This window comes from Thunnus albacares, chromosome 5 (genome assembly GCF_914725855.1).
Source record: "Thunnus albacares chromosome 5, fThuAlb1.1, whole genome shotgun sequence".
In the NCBI taxonomy this organism is placed as follows: Eukaryota; Metazoa; Chordata; class Actinopteri; order Scombriformes; family Scombridae; genus Thunnus; species Thunnus albacares.
Window position 1 is genome coordinate 1,350,228 of NC_058110.1, and position 17,650 is coordinate 1,367,877.

Here is a 17,650-nt window from a genome sequence, read left to right on the forward strand (position 1 = left end):
ATATTGTGAATTCTGCACCAGTCTCTTCGCTCTGAAGGGACCAGTATACTATTTGTCAGATGGCTGAATCACTTCAGAAGCCCCTCTCAGATAATAAGATATTCACACCCACTTCACACTGTGATTGGCCATCTGTGCAGAGGTGAGAAAGGAGCCAGGGTTTGAACAGAACCATTTCAGTCACCTTTAATTTGAACAGCCAAGTGCAACTCTATGGAAATATGTGCTGTTATCTCTGTATCTGAACAATGTCACATCTCCCCTCTCTCTATGTTGTGTCTGTATTTTTCCCCTTACCTTAACCAGCACCCGACCTTATTCCCAACCCCAACCAGTCGTCTTCTGTGATGCTTAACCTGACCCCAACCAGTTACCTCTACTACACCTATCCATAGCCAAAACTTATTCTCTATTCCCAACCATGGAGGTGGTGCTACAGGAAGCACTATCCAATGGGGAACAGACTTTGACACAAAACCAGCTTTTCACTCCACCTTTGAGTGTAGCCATTCAGAACACTTTTGATTTTTGACATGGTAAGCATGTCCCACAAACCAGTTCTGATCGACCATAAACTGACCCTGATATGCAAAACCAGCACTGCGTCTGAATGTCCCTCAGTGAGCACTCACCTCCAATAATTCTGTGGTACACAGCTACTTTGCCGTTGTCCAGCCCAGCAAAGAGGAAGGACAGCGAGTGTTTGAGGCAGAGAACTGGACGGCTGTCAGGGTTCACCAAGGTCAGCAGGCACTGAACAGCTGTGTCCACACTGCTGTACACATGGATGCTGGGAAGACAAAGAGACAACAACAGCTAGCCTGGCGCAGTCCAAAGTTCAAAAATACAGCTGCCAACACCCTTAAAGGTCACTGATTGACATGTTGTATCTGGCTTGTTTAAAACAAACTGACTGACTGGACCAGATAAAAAGTCACTACCTGTGTCCTGTATGAGTTCATGTCTACAGACTGAGGAGCTGAGCAGGCAGAAATGACTTACCTGCCATCCTGCAGACCAACACAGATGATGTTTCCTATCTTGGCTGCAGTGTGGGCTCTCTCCTCTGTGCTGTGACACGGCTCCTTCACGTACTCCACGCACAGGACTGGAGCCCTCAGTGTGACACTCTTGACCAGGCGAGGACTGGCTCGGTTCAGGGAGAAGATCTCTATATGGCCATGGTTGGAGCTGCCTCCTCCACCAGCAACCTGATCACCATGGAACAAAAAAAGGGACCAAGCATATCTCAGGATGGATTCAAAGAGCAGGCAGATAAAACTCCTACTTGTAGAGTTTTACTGTATGTGATTATATCCTTTGTCTTTTTGGTAAAATGAGACAATGTCAGTAAAATTTTGCAATTGGTTTAAAGATCCAGTGAAACAATCAAAACATTTTCCAGGTTCTAATTCTTTGTCACTGTCTTAATTGTTCTGCTACCTTTTGGTGTACATGAAATACATGTTAAAATGTTTTTTGTGAGTGTTTTTATATCACAATCCCTGTATTTTAACAACAACCACATTGCATCAGTTTTCATGTTAAGTATGGTGTGCCTCGAGGGTCAATTTTGGGACCAATTTACCAATATTTTCTCTATACATGCTTCCCCTAAGGCACATCATTCATTGACACAGTGTCTCTTTTCATTGTTATGCTGATGACACACAGATGTACCTCCCTGTTAGGCCCACTGACTCTGGCATGTTGAGTTGCCTAAACGACTGCCTACGTGATGTCAAAAACTGGACGTCAAAACATTTTCTTCAGCTGAACTCTGGATCAGAGAACCAGAGATCCTTGTCAGTTTGAATGAGGACACAGACACAGAGAATTTTACATGCCTTTATCTCATCCCTTTTTATTGGCCTCAACCAAAAAACTCAAGACTGACTCCAGACTGTACAGAACTCAGCTGCCAAGAGATGTGATCACATCACTCCTGTTTTAGCCTCTTTACACTGGCTCCTAGTTTGTTGTTTTCTTTTGTTCATTTTCTTTTCATTTATCTTACATTATTGGAATTCATTTTATCTGTTATATAAAATTGTATAATTACTTGATCTTAATCTGCTGCCTTGTGTGAAAAACTAAGTTTCATAAATAAATTGGGTTTTGCTCCATAAATAAACACTGTTATAATTATTGTACTATTTTCTCTTTTAAAACATTAAAATATTAATGTATAAATAATGCAATGTAATTAATGTTAAATATTTAATAAACTAATATAAAATATTTAAATACACTGAACTCAGGGGCGTACACACACATTTATCCAATCAAATGTGATTAGAGCACAGCACTTGACCTTGTTAGCTTGTTGGTAGCTAGCAGAGCAATATCTGAAAGTGTGTGTTTGAAAATGGAAAAATACTTTGTTTAGATGTCCAAAGGTACATGGTTATGGTCTAAGTATTTTAAAAGTAATATTATGTTTCAAGTATTGTGGTTATTTGTCATTTTCTAGAAGAATTCATTTCTACTGGAAGTTGAATTCTAGTAGCATCACATTAGTCAAACTACATTTCAGTCGCAGCATAGTCGCCATGCTGTATAATACTTACCTGTCAGTACAATAGTTGTTCTTTGTTAACACAAAAGGCAGTAAATTAGTGAGCTGTGCTGAGCTGATAATCATTCCAAACCATAGATGGAAAAATCATGGATGAAGAAAAGACTCTGTGCTGCTTTTAAACATGCAACTACTTTACAGTAACATTACCATCATCTACCGTCATTTTACAGTGTAGTTTAGGATGAGGTTACACGTTGCTTTTAAACGCATTTGAACGATGTAACTGTTCATCCTCCTTCATTTAAACTTGATGTTTTGAAAAAGTGACAGCTCTGTATCACAAAATATATAAATGTATAACAATCTACAGTTCAGTTCAGTGCACTCACCCAGAGGTAACCCTGTGGTAAACGTGTACTGGCAGTGCAGAAACCCAGCAGGCTGGACTGAGATGGACTGTGAAGAGCTGCCTCCAGCTACACAAACAGAAACAGAAAGAGACATGTTTCATTTACTGCAGGACTCCTGGACAGAGACGATTAAACACTAAAATACAGGCAGTACTTCCCCACATGTACAGTAAAAGGCAGATCAGATGTGCTTTTTCATCCACCATAAAAGGAACTAAATAGTTTCTGACAGACGGACTGATTACGTCTTTACATCTGTACAGAGGAAAACTCAATATCCTTCAGCTCTCTGTGGACCACAATAAGTTACTTATCTTTATTGATAAATAGATAATAAATTCAATTCAATTCAGTTTTATTTTAAAAAAGCATCAAATCATAACAAAAATGATCTTTTCACATAGAGCAGGTCTGGGCTGTACTCTTTACTTTTAAATAAATAAATATTTCAATAAATAAATAAATACATAAATAAAAGCCAAAATAAATTAATAAATGTTTTAATTAATTTGTAAAACAATATATATACATTTAAATACAAATACAGGTAAAAGCTGAAACAAAAATAAATAAATAATTGAATGAAAAACTAAATAAATGCTGTTAATTTATCAAATTTCTGAAATTTATCATGTTTATCTCTTCATATCTACAAATCTACATTTTTTTCTACATTTCTGTGTCTGTGTGTTTGTGAGTGTCGGACCAACCTCACTGCAGAAATATATGAAAAATGAACAATAACATACAAATTAACTGTAAAATTATTATGATATGATATGATATCATGTGATTCATTTATGTCTCCATTAATAACATGTATTTATTCATTCACTCAATTCTGCATTTAATTATTTATTTCTGTATTAATTTCAGCATTTATTTACATATGTATTCTTTTGTAACTGAATTCATATTTCTTATTCTGCATTTATTTTAGCCTTAATTTATGTATTTCTGTATCTATTCATCAGTTACAATATCTACTTATTTATTTCTATATTTGTATTTTTTTATGTATTCTTTTTTATTAATTCATTCATTTATTTATTTCAGTATTTCAGCATATTATTTATTTATTTATTTATTTATTTATTTGTTGGTTTATTTGTCATTTTTGGTCTTTTAGCTCCCTAAACATTACAATATTTAACATTGGCGTGGCTTCTGGACAACAACAACAAGCAGAGACCATAACTCTGGTTCCATGTTGAAAATACATTTTCAACATTTGTGATGGTTTCAATGGTTTCATCATCTTCTAATAAATTCATTTTTATGTGTAATTGCTGCAGCCTCGTCTGCCTTCAGCCTTAAACATCAGTTCTTCATAGATCCATGAAGCTCACAGCTGTGTCTGTGGCTAAAACGAGACACAAGCAGGATTTATGGCTGCTCAGTGGCTGCACATCTGTAAATGTAATGTCTGTTGTCAGTCGCTGCGAAAATCAGCCACATATTTTGTGTCCTTTCTAAATATTTGTTTCAGTAACCGACAGCTGCTCTTACCTTCAGTGTGTGTGTTTTGGAGGAGAAAACAGGAAGTTTGCAGGTCAACAGTGGACAACTAAATGGAGCGATGGTCTTTCCATCTTCTTCAGCACATTCCCAGCCTGGAGTGTTTTCCTGCCCTGTGCAGACAAATCAAACACACATTTAGAGCCTCATTCAATCACAGGCTGAAGAATGCTTTACTATAACTATATAGACCACTGACTGGTCATATCTTTAACGGTTCTGTGTTATAATCATATCTTCAACAGTGATCAAGGACAACAAACAGCAATTAATTAAAAATAGTGGTGTGTTTATCTTTTTTTCCTTTTCATTTTAATCATTAAAGGTCCAACAACTGCAGGGATGATACTGGTCTTCCTAAGAGTCTTCTGCCTGAAAACTATTCTCAAGGTCTACAGCAGCTGGTTTTTAGATGTATGACGGGTCCATGCAGGGATCATTGAACAGGTCTATGGGTGCAGGTCCAGTGAACCAGGAGGTCAAGGGGCCCCTGGGTCACAGAATCTGTGGGATGGTTGGTGTAATCAGTCACAGGGCTCAGTCAAAACTTCTTTTCTTTCACATAAACAAACATTTATGAGAAGGCTCCCATAAAGTGGATCATTAAAGAGCAGTGACCATGATACACAGTGAGTAGACCAGGATCAGGATCAGTGCTCTGTGATGGAGACACTGGAGGATATTTACAAACTACTATAAGGGTTGCAAAACTAATTTAATTCAGCGGTGTATTTACTGAGACTACAAACATAAATGAGCTGAAGTGCAGCTGAATAACGTACGATATCAGGACGTTTCACTGTTTGTTGGACTGGAGCAGAAAAGACAAAAACTTGCTTAAACAAATACAACTAAAATATACTGATGAAAAACAAGGATCAATCAAAAATGCTGTAATGAATTTTCACCTTTTTTATTAGGAATATTTGTAATATGATGGCTTCATCGCTACCATCTCATGGTTTATCGCTCTAGCATTTACAGATTATTGGTTTAACTATTGTATAATATAATATATAAAGACAATTATTAAACTTTGAACATTCAACATTCATATAAATGTAATTTCATTTTTATACACATATTCACCTGGTGAATATGTCAAAGACAGGAAATATGTATGTTTACTATTAGACGTTACTTCAGTCTGACATTAAACACACAAACACAATGACAACATCTCTGCTGACTATAATTAACATGATCAATGTGACACTAGAGACTTTCATCGTATTTTTCAAGTGCATCAGTCATCGTTATCTTGAGGATGATAAAGATGAAAACCTTTTCACAACTTTATAACTAACTTCAACAACTCTGTCAGCTCAGAAACAAACATGATGTCGTGAGTATGTTGTCACACTGGAAGTAGCTTTTGGAAATCCACCTGGAGAGTTGCTGAAGTCTGGAACTCTAGTTTTCAAGTGTGCAAACAGGTTGCTTGTTTTGCCGTTACACAACTTTTGTAAATATTGTAAAGTGTTTTCCTCTGACCAGTGTCTGTTTTTTAAAGCCAAACCATCTGACGAGGCATCCACCTTGTGGGCGCTGGTTCTTGCCTCGGACTGCATCTCGGTTTACCGCATAACAACCGTAGATGATTGACATGGTTTCTACATTATGTTGGCTTTTATTTTTACTTTTATATATATATATATTCAGTTTAGATCACTAATCCTGCTGTACATTTGCTGTTATTATTTTGTTTAGCAAACTGAATTATGTAATGACAAGATACCGTTTGACATGAATCAACACTGGTAAATGAGGTGTACCAGTCCAGCCTGAGGAACTTTGGGATCTTAAAGCGTGTATTTATCCTGCAAGAAGAACATCAGGAAGTAAAATATACCAATGTTGTCAGCTCAACAAAATACTCATAATTTATTCAACAATGATTGAATAAATTATGAAAAGTCTGTGGGGGATTTTTGGTAAAACTTTCAAACTTCTTGCTTAGATTATTTCTGTAAACAGAGAATATCACAGCCTACTACAGGAAGTATTACTGGCTGCTTCAATCATATCACACTGGACTGGAGCTGCTGTGAGCTACAAGTCCAGAATATTAATCAGGGTAAAGGTAAAGCTGTGTGAAAAATAACACACCGTTGTTTTGTTTCTCTTGATCTGAGATCTCTGATAAAGTACATTTAATTTATTTCATTTGTGTTTTTCTCTCCTGTTTTTCCAGACGTGACATTTCAGATGCAGTTTCCTGCTGCAGTGATCAGTCTGTGCTGATAAATCAGGTGCAGCTGCTATTTGTGTACATTTCTATTCCCTCCTCCATTGTTCTGTGGCTCTAAGCAGGAACGCCTTGAAGTATATAATACAAAGACCAAACACACCATTTTCAGCTGAGCTGATTTTCTTCCATTTTACTGGCATGAAACTTTGATGCTGTCCTTTCACCAATAAGAGCTGATGTAATATCAGCTGATCTGCCGGCAGGCAAACCATGCAATATCAACGTTTTTTAAGCCAAGTCTACACAACCGTGCAGCATAGCTAAGCTACAAAATCTATCTATCTATCTATCTATCTATCTATCTATCTATCTATCTATCTATCTATCTATCTATCTATCTATCAAACATAATAACTACTGATGCAAAATAAAAGAAATCAGCTGGCCAATATGAGGCTCAGCTCCACTGCACATTCAGCCTGATGCTTCTTATATCATTTTTATGCAAACGCATTAACTCGAGTTTTCATCAAACATCTTGGTAGACAGAATATGTCCAGAGGCTGCTGCTGGTTTCCACTATGCTAAGAATAAAACTCTGGTTTTAGTTGATATACTGTAGGAGTGTTGGACTCACTCTGAGCGATCTTGGCGAGGTGAAGCCGGTTCACCCAGGAGATCTTACTGAGGGGGTTGGGAGTGTTGAAGACCACCATGATGCTCACTGGACGACCAGACCTGGAAGACAAATGTATAGTAGATATGAAACTATGTGAACATGTTGAAGTACATACAAAATATGGTTACATGTCTGCCTGCACAACCCAGTCTCAGCAAAATTCAATCAGTTCATGTACGTGGACACGACTTTTCCAGTTTTTTGTGTCAGTCAGCACGACTTTCAAACGGATGTATTTCAACTGGAAGTAGTCGAGAAGCTGTATTCATTTTTCTCATTTGTTATTCATTTTTCAACTATAACCACTACATTACTTAGTGTCCTTGCATTCTGAAGTAATTCCTTTTTTTTTTTTTTTTTTTACAACAAAGTGGTGTAATAATTGTCATACAAAGAAGTAAAACAATAAAAAGTAATCATATTAATTTTCAGGCGGGCCTGAAACTCTCCCAGCTGATCAGTTCATCAGTACAAACAAATAACTGCGTCTAGGGGACTGTGTAGCTACATGATGAAGCTTTAGTCAACTACGAGCCCCAAACTGCATTGCCTCAAGAAATCAGCTAATCACAAAGCTTCAAATTCTGTTTACTGCAGTTTATGGCTGATCGAGTTTATTATACATACACACATTATTTTCTTTACATTTCAATGTACAGTACAGATTGTAACCACCAGTCTGCAGTTCTATATAATGTTATACTGAATATAGGTTATGTTACAGCTTTAGCTGGCGTCTTCACCATATTAACAGTCACTGAGGATCATGGGTAGGCTAATGTAGCTGTTTCCACTATCGTCCAAAACTGACGAAAAAACTCGATTTCTCAGAATCAAAAGGTGAAATAACTGAGATGGATGGCCATAACTTTTCATATTGTTAAGTTATGTTAAAGATATTAAAATCAACAGTGAGAAAAGTTTTCATACGTAACACATCCTCTCCAGTCTGCTCACCAGACTGGTAAAATAAGACTAAAGAAATAAAACATCTTGTGATTAAATGTTGAGTAATGCAGCGGTTATACAGTCATATCCATATACATGAATTGATAGATTAAATTTCGTGACTATTTCATGAACTGCTGTGAGACTGGGTTGGTCTGCAGCTGACCCTCGCTGTCTAGAATCACTCCTGACACTCACTTGTCAGGTTTTCCTGGGACAGACAGACGCAGGCGACACTTGTTGGCGTTCTGGATCTCCTCCTCCTTGAGACGGATGAGCCTCTGCAGAGCCAGACACCAGTCCTGAGACACTGTGGTGTTCAGATTCTGACACAGAGACAAGAGAGGAAAGATGAACCAGTCGGATCATGTGTTGCTTTATTAAGATCCTGATAAGATTCGGCCATCCTGAGCAGTAAACAGCAGCCTTTAGTGCAGAACCAGTTTACATACCCAAACCACTGTACTGTATCAACTGGATAAACTGTTGGTTTGTTCTCAACCTGTCTGATCGTCTTCCATTCCAATAGAATTCATTTAATAATTAAATTTTTGCTCTGGACACCTTCATATATTTCATACACTTCATTTCTTTGTGCATAGCACAGACCAGATTTCCTTTATACTGTTAATATTTCATTTCAAGTTTATGTCCCATTTCACAACTATTACAATTCCTTTCTAATAGAATTTAGAGTTTAGATCTGCATTGATCCTGGACGACGGCTACATCTTGACTGAGTGACTGATCTGGTTGTGCCTCTTTCTCTCCTGTTGACTGAACCACTACTATGTCCTCTGAGAATACAGGTAATCATTCAGAAGTCTTGACTCCAAAACGACGTATAAATCTTATTGATGTAGAGTATCTTATGACTCCTAGAAAGAAAGGGTCAGCTCATGAACATGTAGCCCATGTTCTGGATCAAAAAGCATGACCAGGGGGTTGTCTACCTTTATACAAGAGAAGACGATGAAATGTTTGTAAATGGAACAACGCCTCACATCCAAAGACTGGGATCATTTCAGAAACAAAATCTGTAAAGAGCTGAGCAATTCATCAGGTCTGTACAAAGCACAACGGGATGGATCAGTTCCTGGAGAGACTGATCATGTAGAAACAGACATAGATGTGTACGACCCTGAATTCTACATCTTTTTCAGACAGTGCATGGACAATACTGTTATTCAAAATGCAGGAAAGGGTGACGTGACGAGGATACCAAGAGACAAATCCTGCAGTGTACCTTTAACTGAAAGCAGTAATCATTATTACCTGGTAGGTTCCACTGAGTGTCCCCACCAGCAGTGAGACCTCCTCCACCACAGCCAGGTCATGCTGCAGCTCCTCCAGCTCCTGGTACAGTCTGGGAGGACCCAGGAATACTTTACCTAAATCACAGGGAGTCACCCTTTACCAATGTGACACACACCTGATCAATATAATCAACAAGTGGTGGACAAGACTGAACTAGATGTAAAAGACACAAAGGAGTCTGACTGTGCTGCAGAGTTCAATACTGTGATCAGTTACAAGGAAGCATTAGTGCTGACACTATTAGTCAACTAGTTGGTAAATTTGATAGACAGAAAACGAATCAATAGGTAAACTAATCATTTAGAGGCTCATTTTAAAAGTCTAGGGAAAAAAACAGAAGCCGCTACTTTACAGACATGGAAATATGACTTTACCATAGAAAAGACAAAGATGGAAGATAACAATAAAACAAAGCATTATTTTGGGGGCTTTTTGCATTTATGTGACAGTCAGTGCAGAGCGACAGGAAGCATGTGGAGAGAGGGATATGACAAACCATGGACACTGGTTATGTGGCATGCGTCTTAACCAACAGGCCCCCGGGGGCCCCATTGTTTGTTTTTTCAGATTTTTGGGGGGCAATTTAGAGAAAGCATGCATGCTAATTCCCTTAATTGCATCCACGTTTCCCACACTTGTGTTTTTTCCTTGCATCTTAGTCCCTCCCACTGAAGATGTGAGAGAAGAAACCAGGAAACATGGCTTTAGAGAGATGAGTTGCTGTACTGTAGAGTTTATATTTGCACATATATGCACTGTCCAAATAATAATAAAGGTGCAGTGTTACCACTGCTGGATGAGTGTTGTTTCCTCCTCTTTCCTCCTCAAACACCTGCACATCAATAAAAACCTGCATTCTGTATTTACATTGTGTACAGATCAGTCCTGCTCAGACACTGAACACAAATGAACCATTTCTACTGGCAGAATGCCTTTTTTAAATTCAATTTATTCATTATTTTATTTAGTTATTATTTGCATCTGCATTTGCTATCTTAATTGTAAATAAGTATAATAAGTATAATATAATTAGAATGTCATATAAACTGTAGAAATTATTCATTAAACCAACTGTTTTAGGGAAAGTGGAAATCATGTAACTCAAATTGAACTTCTACCTGTCACTCAGGGATTCCCAGACTCATATGTGACTGAATGGAAAAGACAATAACTTATTAAAATGTGTTTCTTCCTGTCTCTTTGCTCCTGTCTCCCTGAACACAGATCCTCTGTTTTTAACTGGATGGTGAATCAGAAAACAAATCAAATATAAAATCTGGGAGTAATACACTTGAGCTGAATCTGTTATTTGTCAGTCCCCTTTGGTATAAAACTGCAGTGATGTTGTGATGTATCAGATCAGTCTGATCAGCTGTACAGTCATCACACATCAGTGTGTTGGCAGGATGGTGTTGTGTATCCTCGTTAATGGCTCCTCAGTGATCTCTCCTCGCTCCTCAGAGCACTAATAAACACAGTGGAACAGCCTTCATGAAGGTGGACCAGAATGATTTCTGGGTCGAGTGAGGATTGGGAATCGGCATGTACCCTGAGAGAGAGAGGGGCGCACAACATGCAAGAGAGGACCCTGGCTGGACCTGAACCGAGCACATTGCAATTATATATTTATTGATTTCCTAAGCTGTGAGTGTTTGTATTTACTGTACTGCACATGCGTGGCGGCTGTTGACAGGCTGGATGTTGAGTGGTGGATGTACCAGTGGTGCTGAAGGTGGAGCTGCGGTGTCTGACTGTGACTACACTGTCCTTGCTCTGCAGACTGTCCTGTCCCACCTCCACCACCTGAGTCTGCAGCAGAGGAGTACACCACTTCATCGTGTACTTAGGACCAACAGGAACCAGGGTGCTGATGTCAGGGGGACCCCTGGTGGACAAACACATTATGGATGTTTAGTGATGGAGGTGACAAAATACCCTCTGACTGGTTGACGTCTGACCTGGTGCCACCAGTTATGATGTCATGTTGGTGTAGTGATGTGATATATGATCTGGAGTATGCACAGCGTGTTTTATTTTGAAAATTGAGCAGATGCCCTATGCCCTTCCTGTGTCTGACTTACTGCCCGGCTCGATCTGCTCTGTGTAGCTTGACATGGCTTCCGTCAAAAATAGACTAGGCATTAGGGATGTGCAGAGGGCCCAGTATTTGTATTTGTATCTGTATTTGTATTTGAATAAAAGTGGAAAGATGCTTAAAAATCCTGTTTTTGTTTTTATTATGCTGTTAATTTTAGAAAATTAAAGTGTTATAATAAGTGTTCATAAATAAACTACCTTATGAAGGAGGTCCCCACACCAGGTCTCTAACTGGAATCTCCCAGATCATAGACGACTGCACTGACTACTGAGCTAAATCTTTCCTCATCGCCTCATTGCAGACAAACCTCTACCTATTTATACATCCATAACACAGAGACAGCACTGCGTGTAACGTGCAGAGAAAACTTCAAAGGTGATTATTGCTTTGCACTTTTCATTTATTGCCTAATTTTTACAACCTAACTTTGTGGAAAGGAGAAGAGGAACAACAGGTTATAGAGAGTCCCTTGGGAGCACTTCACATGTCAGTATCTCAGCTTTATCTCTGGGGAACACCCCCAACTCTGGGAGTGATGTCCAAATTAGGAAATGTGCGTCATGTAGCAGGTGGATGTGACTCCCCTTGTTGAGACCTGCTGATAGATGTGTAGCCCAGTCTAAAAGTGTTTCATTTTAGACAAATAAATATGTAAATAACCAGAGATGAATAAATAATCTTAAATGTTTAAAAAGTATTCAATTAAAACTAGTTAAGTTGAATGTTTAATACAGTTCATAGTGAATTAAAAACACTTACAGGCAGATGAATAAATCTTTGTCATTGTGTTGGTGAAGTTCATGCAGTTCAAGAACAACAACTGTCATGTACGTCTAATAGACTGAGGACCAGGAAACAGTCCTTGGACTCTATGGACGAGTTGATGTCTCCCGCTCAGCTTTCACTTCATCTGGACTTTTATAATTGGTTTAAATATTTGTTTTCATTAACTAAATTCATTATTTGCATTTAAAGTACTGTGTGTGTGTCATATTCACATTTCATTAAGGTGAGATTTGAGTTTTAAAAACAGGGAATAGTAATTAAAAAACATAATTCTTAGTGGGATTTAAAATGAGTGATTCCTACTATGCATTCCTGCTAAGTGGAGGCACCGTCATTTATTTGTAGTTCATAGTTAGGTTAAGTTTAAAAGCTGGTAGTTTCATTTCTGTTACACAGGTTAGCACGGCCGGCCACAGTACTACAACACTTGTTAGACAGATACTAACTGAATAGCAACATGGGACGGATGCTACAGACGTAACGGCGGAGCAGAGGAGAGAGACTGAGACAGCGACGTAACCAGCCTGCGTGCTGGTATTTGACATGGTTTCTTTTTCCTCCCGAAAACAAATCATTTTTAAAATATTTGTATGAAACAAATATTTGTAAAAACCCAGTATTTGTACTTTGCCAAATAATGTATTAGGGTACAGCCCTACCAGATGTGTATTTTTAATGGAGCAGAGCAAGAGAGGACACTTCTGAAATGTACTGCGGTGCGTCTGGTGGGATCACAAGCATCCATCAGCCAGAACATGACGCAGATGGGCCCGGTGGAATCAAGCCGTTAACTGCTTAAAACCAGTTTTGATTGGACTCTAGGTAACTCAGTAAACAAGCATATTTTGCTAAAATGTTTGACTGTTCCTTTCAATGTCAACTAAAACCTAAAATACACACTTTTAGCTAAAACTATTACAATTGTAATGGAGATAACAAGAGAAAGATTCGAGCTAAAACAGAGCAGCTTCAGGGTCAGCGAGGTACTCACTTCAGGTTGACATTAGCACAGATCAGGGTGTCATTGAGGAGGAAGATCTTTCTCTCCTTTGACTTGAGAATTTGACCTTTTTCATCATGAACAACTTCAGTCAGCAGTTCACACTGGATCAGCTGCCTCTGCTGCGAGTTCAACAACTGGAAGGACAAAGAGGACAATGTCTCACTGAAAGCATGTTAATCAGTAAATGAAGATCTGTGGAGTCTGATTAGTTCCTTTATATATGAAGACACTTCAACAATCTCAGACCAAAGCATCACACTGACTCAGATGTTTCATGAATACATCATGCATGTGTCACCTTGTTGAGGTTGCGGTCTCCCACGCTGTGTGCCAGCTGCTGGATCTCAGCTTCCTGGTCGGCCAGACGTTTCTGCTCGTTGAGTTTCTTAGCCAGTGTCTCCAGCTCAGTGAGAGCCAGCTGCAGGGGCAGCCGGTCAGTGTGGGACTTTGGTGTGCTCTTCAACATGTCCTGATGCCAGGAGACAAAGTGTTAGAAAAAAAGTCCACCAAAAATATACCCCCACTCCCCCCACCTGAATGATGACGACTTCAGGGTATTCCTAGAGGTAGTTTTAATGGGAGTAATGGATTCTCATGAAACTACAATGAAGTCCGTCTTCTTAAAGAGTAACTTCACACCAGGCTGAGCAGCAGTGTTTCTCTGTTTAGTTTTCATCTGTTTCACTTCTGATGGCAGCCAGTATCCCTGAGGTCTGAACTACGAAGCAAGTTCAACACACCCAGGATATCTTTTCGTTATCTGGCTTCACTGAACCTAACATTGTCCGTCCAGATAACCAGAACTATGAAGCTGGTTATCAAGCAGCTCAGTCAACCCGTGGTTTTCCTGTCCAGCTACGAACCATGAATGAAGAACTTCATGACATGAGATGAAACAAACCAAGAACCTGCAGAAAACTTCTGTTTAAGAGACAGCAAAAAGTCATATTCAACCATTGAAATGTAAATGAGCCTGTAATCATCAACAGAATAAGAAGATGTAGAAACACTAGAAATAATTTCCACATATTAAAAGTAGGCTACGGATTAAAACACATGTAGGATTATTATATATGACTTTAGTACAGAGAGAGTATGTTTTGCTATTTAGTTGGATGATGAAGAAAACATCTCAATATGTCACATAAAAAAGTAAAGTTAGACTATTTCTGCTACCGAAGCGAAGAGTGTAAAGTAGTTAATGAATGACGAGGTCTATTTGACTGAAATGTTGCTTTATAATCTGATAAAAGACCATATTTGGTTTTTATTTCCAGTTATCATCACACAGTTGTCTCATGTTATTCTGAGCTGCAGTGATGAATCAGAGTGTAAAATCATCCAGACTGTCAGCTTCACTCTGGGGAGAAATAAACTTTATACTATTAAAATGCAGCTAAAAATGAGCACTTTCCAGGCTTGGCAGGAAACTCGTGCATTGCTGGGATTAGATATCTCATTACTGAGAAAGTCTCCTCTGTGGAACAATCCCAATATACCTTATCCTACTGCAGACGGAGCACTACAGAAATGAACCAGGAAAGGGATCGAAACAGTTAGTGACTTTTATAGTAACAACATACTGTCGAGCTCCCGACAATTATCTTCTAAATTTAATCTATCACAGAACAATCACTTTAAATTCCCTCAAATTAGGCACCGGCTCCAACATATCTCTGCTGACTTCCCAAAGTTACCAGAGGAATCACTCTTTGAGAAGCATCTGCTTGATACACAAGTCTCCTCCGCAAGTGGACTGACTGGATCCTCTATATATATATATATATACACACGTCAGTATGCTTAATGCAACTGAACACAAAAAATATTTTGTCTCACTAGCCAGCACGGCAGGGAAAAAAATTATACTGGTGAACTGGAAATCAGAAAACCTATCCTCTCAAAAGCACTGGCCGAAGGAACCTTCATCATACTGCACACCAGAGAAGATTCTGTACAACGTCAGGAGAAAGCCTGAAGCATATAACAGAATATGGGGCTCAATTTGAACATTTCTCCCTTCAATCATTCCTCCCAGTTAAAATATGTATATCTATTCAACATGCCTCTCTGACCTCTTAATATGTCTTTTTGTTTGTCTCAAATAAGGACTGAGTGTTGTGGATTGTACCATTCAGTGGTGGTGGGGGTTGGTGGGACTGGGTTTTTAAACTCCAAGAGTTAAGCCACGTTTATTCTTTTCCTTTCTCTGTTATTCTATTTTATATGTTGTTAAAATGTGTCAAATGTACATGTGCATTGGCAATAAATAAATCTTTAAAAAAAAAATGTAGCTAAAATCATCATCATGTGTTTAGTGTCATAAACAATCTCTCCGTTTATTAGAAGCTCTGTTTTGAAACTAGAGTGGAAATAGAAAGTCTGGAACAATAAAATGTTTCCACTGACCTATAAAAATATATATCGCTCTTTTTACTTGTCACTTTATTGTAACTCAGGACTTTTGTCCATGTCGGGATCTTGTAGGAATGAGGACTCTTTCTTTTTTTTCCAGTGATCTGATTGGTCAGTGGTTGGAATGTTGACAGGTTGTGACCTGCTCCGGAGCAGGTTAACTGTTCAGCATCAGTTACCATGGTGATTTATCCTGGTAAGAAGTGAACCAGCATCATAGGACTGAAAATCCAGAGTTAAACCTGAAGTTACCTCGCTAACCCTAAATCCTGCTTCGTAGTACAGGCCTCTGATGACTGGTTGGATGTGGTCAGAAGTATAAAAAAACAAAAGTGTGCTTTGTTGCACATGTAACCACACCCAACAGTGATGTCACAGTGTACTCTAGTACACTGTGACATCACTGCAGCAAGGTGAGAAGTTAAACCACTGGAGGTCAGAAAAAACAAAAACATCAATGAATTGCACGTTGCATTAGGGTAACGCTACTTTACGATTTAAAAATACAAAGATTAGACAATTATGAATTAATCAATCGACAGAAAATTAACCTGCAGCCATTTCATATTGATTAATCGTTTCAGTCATTTTTCAAGCAAAAATTTGTTCTTTAGTTCCAGCTGCTCAAGTGTGAGTTTGCTGCTTTTCTTTATCACATATGACCGTAAATTGAATATCTTTACGTTTTGGACTGTTGGTTGGAGAAAACAAGTGAGGGATCTTGTTTTACTCATCAGAATGAACTAATCCTGTCTGCTGATCTTAGTAAGTATCAGCTGGTTCTAGTAGTATCTAACTTGGAAATCATACATGAACAGTCTGATTGCAACACCTGCTGTTCACTAGTAGAGGTCTTGGATTACTTTAAGCCCCTGTGACCATTGTTAAGTGGAGCGGAGCAGGTGGATCCAAACGCAGGAGACCGAAGGCAGAGCAAGGCTGAAAAAACTTTTAGCTTGAGTGCAGTCAAAGAAAACCAGAACTGAACAGAACTGATAAACACGGAGCAGAACAAAGGATCCAACAAGACTGTACTGAAAACCAGGACTTCAATATAAACTGAACTAATGAAACAGCAAGGAACAGGTGGCGAGACACAAGGGCAGGCTGGGAGCTGATTGGCTGTGGAAGACAGGGAGCAGGACAGGGCTAGTGAGACTGATGCAGGGCAGGTGTGGAGGGAAAAACAGGCTGGGAAAACACAACAAAACACACAAGACACAACAAGAACAGAACTTCTTCTATGAGCTAAATAAAAGTCTACAATATAATCGTGCACAATCCTCTTCATATATAAACTGCCTCAGAATTACATTAATATAACTTAAAGTGCACAAGTCACACTGAGCAAACAACAAATAAACTTCAGCTTTACTTTGCCAACCTACAAACCTTTAGACAAGGCAAGTTTACAGCACATTACAACAACGAGGCAATTCAGAGTGCTTTACATAGAGCATAAAAGACATCAAGACAGAATATAAAAGCAACACAAGGCAATATAAAAAGACAAACACAACTAAAGAGTGTTAAATTGGAAATAAAAAAAGCTAAAATAGAATAAGACAGACAAATACAAGAATAAAAGTTACAGTGCAGTGTAAGATATTAACCCTTAAATTTGGTTTAATTAAAAGCAAACAGAAAAGTCTTCAGCTGTGATTTAAAGGAACTGAGAGTTGCAGCAGACCTGCAGTTTTCTTGGAGTTTGTTCAGATATGTGGAGCATAAAAACTGAAACATAAAAACTTGTTTAGAGCAGCA

At 38.5% G+C, this 17,650-nt stretch overlaps 1 protein-coding gene across 1 annotated transcript in view; it reads right to left on the bottom strand.

Moving 5' to 3' along the window:
- arhgef10lb (Rho guanine nucleotide exchange factor (GEF) 10-like b) overlaps window positions 1–17,650 on the bottom strand; it is a 37,416-nt gene that overhangs the window by 6,372 nt on the left and 13,394 nt on the right. The window contains exons 8-17 of the mRNA XM_044352590.1: window positions 13,770–13,940; window positions 13,460–13,605; window positions 11,303–11,469; window positions 9,543–9,658; window positions 8,466–8,593; window positions 7,278–7,378; window positions 4,441–4,562; window positions 2,911–2,997; window positions 1,003–1,211; window positions 633–790 (exon numbers count right to left, since the gene is read on the bottom strand). Coding sequence (XP_044208525.1) covers window positions 633–790; window positions 1,003–1,211; window positions 2,911–2,997; window positions 4,441–4,562; window positions 7,278–7,378; window positions 8,466–8,593; window positions 9,543–9,658; window positions 11,303–11,469; window positions 13,460–13,605; window positions 13,770–13,940 — 1,405 coding nt within the window. The remainder of the gene's footprint in view (window positions 1–632; window positions 791–1,002; window positions 1,212–2,910; window positions 2,998–4,440; window positions 4,563–7,277; window positions 7,379–8,465; window positions 8,594–9,542; window positions 9,659–11,302; window positions 11,470–13,459; window positions 13,606–13,769; window positions 13,941–17,650) is intronic.